Raw genomic sequence first — 2,500 nt, forward strand, 5'->3', positions numbered from 1 at the left:
ATATAATATTTAAAAATTAACAGGGAACAGAATAATAATAATAAGTAAGGGATAATGGACTCCACGGTGGTCTGTTCACAGAAGTTAATGCACGGTCGAGGTTGTAAAACGGCCCCGACGCGAAGCGGAGGGCCGTTTAAACCTCGTAAGTGCATTAACATTATCCCGCTTATTCCACTGTTGCCACTTGCGTTGTGTTCATTTCCTGTTACAATTTAAACGTTTTAATCGCTAAAACTTGTCTTGTTTGTAGAACTACTTTCTTCCAACACATATCAACTAATTTCTTAACTTGCAGGACAAACTGCCGTTACTAGTTCTAAATGGATGGTTGCTACGGCCTAAGGCCATTCGTTAGTTCTATCTCTCCCGTTGTCAAGCGGGCGTATCCCAAGATTCTGATTAACTTTAGCTTTAAAACATCACTATTTTACTGAGCCTGCTGTCATCAATCTAGCTAAAAGCCACCTCCGTCATATTCTACAATGTTGCCATGTTCTGAACGTCTGCATTTTACAGCTCGGATGCAACGTGACAGTTCATTTAAACTTCATAACGAAGTTCGGGCTAATTAATATACAAGTGTGATAACGCCCAACAAAATGGATCTACTTCATAGGTGTGCAAATAACATACGGTTAATGGTCGTTCTAAATTACGTAGGACAATGGGAAATTCAACCAAGCAGTGGAATAATATATAATATAATATATAATAATAATAATAATAATAATAATAATAATACATTTTATAGCACTTTTGGAGACACTCAAAGATGCTCCAGAGGGAGGGTGCAGCAGCTGATTTTGGCTGATTGTTAGGTTGCCTTCACCTGCAAGCAGTGGGCAACCCACAGCTCACTCACCATAGTCTGCAACCACATATCACAACCACATACATAGCAAACTACTGGGCTCATGCGAACAGTCATCCTCTTTATCCAGAGGAGCTCAGTGGTAAGGTAGAGTGCATGCACGAGCAGAGAACTGTCATGATAACAGAGGCCGAGGCTTCTCTCCTGCTGGGATAAAGCGTCTGATCCACAGTGATCACAAGCTCTCAGTAGATCATCAAAATGAGGAGCGCAGAGCTGGCAATACCAGAGCAGCGTTAGTCATGGCAGCTTGAGATTCCCAAGTACTCCGAGGAGAACGAGAATAGCACATTATGAAGAAATAGTGCGTCACATGACTCGGGGTGCCTGTGTGGCGGGATGGGTTGGTAACGAGTGCAGGTAAGTGTTGAGGTGCGAAGGGAGGTGTTGAGTCAGTGGAGTCTCACTGGAGTTTATCCCTCATCACCATTCCGCTGAACCACACCACTAGCACCGCTAATGTTCACTAAACGCTACATCACGTCTGGCTTCCTGTCTGAAAAGCAGCGTGGGAGGTATTTTTTTTTTTTTTTGTCTGTGGTTGGAGGAAGTCTCTGAGAACTAGTGTATGCATGTGTGTATAGGTGGATGTGTGTGTGGGCCTGCACCCTTGGGCTCATAATGTAGTCATGCAATACCAACTCTTGTAACTGCATCCATCTGTGGATCCTGCCGTCTGTGAATCCTCCTGCCGTCTGTGCCCCCCCCCCCACACACACACACACACACACACACACACACACACACACACACACACACACACACAGGGCACTCCTGCAGGGAGCAGAAATCAATAAGGGCTTTGTTGAGCCCGCAGGGTGTCTGTGTTTGTTTGTTTATTTATTTATTTATTGTGCTTAATTACACCCTCTGTCTGCCTGAGTGAGTGAGTGAGCGAGTGAGTGTTTGTTTGTGCAAGAGTGAGGGAGACGAGGTAGACCGTAGAATAAGAATGGTTGTTTTTTGCCTTAGGCTGCATGTCTGCACATGTGTGTGTGTGTGTGTGTGGGGAGGTGTAGGTGTGTGTGTGTGTGTGTGTATGTAATATTTTTGCCCTAGGCTGATTGCATTTGTAGTTTCACCAGACGAACACCTTTTAAAGAAAGAACATTGTTATGCCTGTTATGGCAATATTTTATTTACATGCATTTTCTGAAAATATATTGCAATTATTTTTAATTGGAGTCTCTCTCTCTCGCTCTCTCTCTCTCTTTCTGTGTGTGTGTGTGTGTGTTGCGTGCGCGCCGAGCAGGAGGACAGTGGTGTGTCCCATCATTGACGTGATCAGTGATGACACATTCGAGTACATGGCCGGCTCTGACATGACCTACGGAGGCTTTAACTGGAAGCTGAATTTCCGCTGGTACCCAGTGCCCCAGAGAGAGATGGACAGGAGGAAAGGGGACAGGACCCTGCCAGTCAGGTGTGCACACACACACACACACACACACACACACACACACAAGCACACAGAAGTAAGCACTCACAAAGGTGCATATGTACACATAACACATCATACAGACACATACAGCAGCCGTGGCCTACTGGTTAGCGCTTCGGACTTGTAACCGGAGGGTTGCCGGTTCGAACCCCGACCAGTAGGCACGGCTGAAGTGCCCTTGATCA

General features: G+C 45.3%; 1 protein-coding gene across 3 annotated transcripts in view; it reads left to right on the plus strand.

The window, feature by feature from the left end:
• galnt1 (UDP-N-acetyl-alpha-D-galactosamine:polypeptide N-acetylgalactosaminyltransferase 1) overlaps positions 1-2,500 on the plus strand; it is a 43,845-nt gene that overhangs the window by 30,428 nt on the left and 10,917 nt on the right. For all 3 annotated transcript variants that reach the window (XM_048261683.1, XM_048261684.1, XM_048261682.1), the window contains one exon: positions 2,127-2,297. In XM_048261683.1, coding sequence (XP_048117640.1) covers positions 2,127-2,297 — 171 coding nt within the window. The remainder of the gene's footprint in view (positions 1-2,126; positions 2,298-2,500) is intronic.

This window comes from Alosa alosa, chromosome 13 (assembly GCF_017589495.1).
Source record: "Alosa alosa isolate M-15738 ecotype Scorff River chromosome 13, AALO_Geno_1.1, whole genome shotgun sequence".
Classification (NCBI taxonomy): domain Eukaryota; kingdom Metazoa; phylum Chordata; class Actinopteri; order Clupeiformes; family Clupeidae; genus Alosa; species Alosa alosa.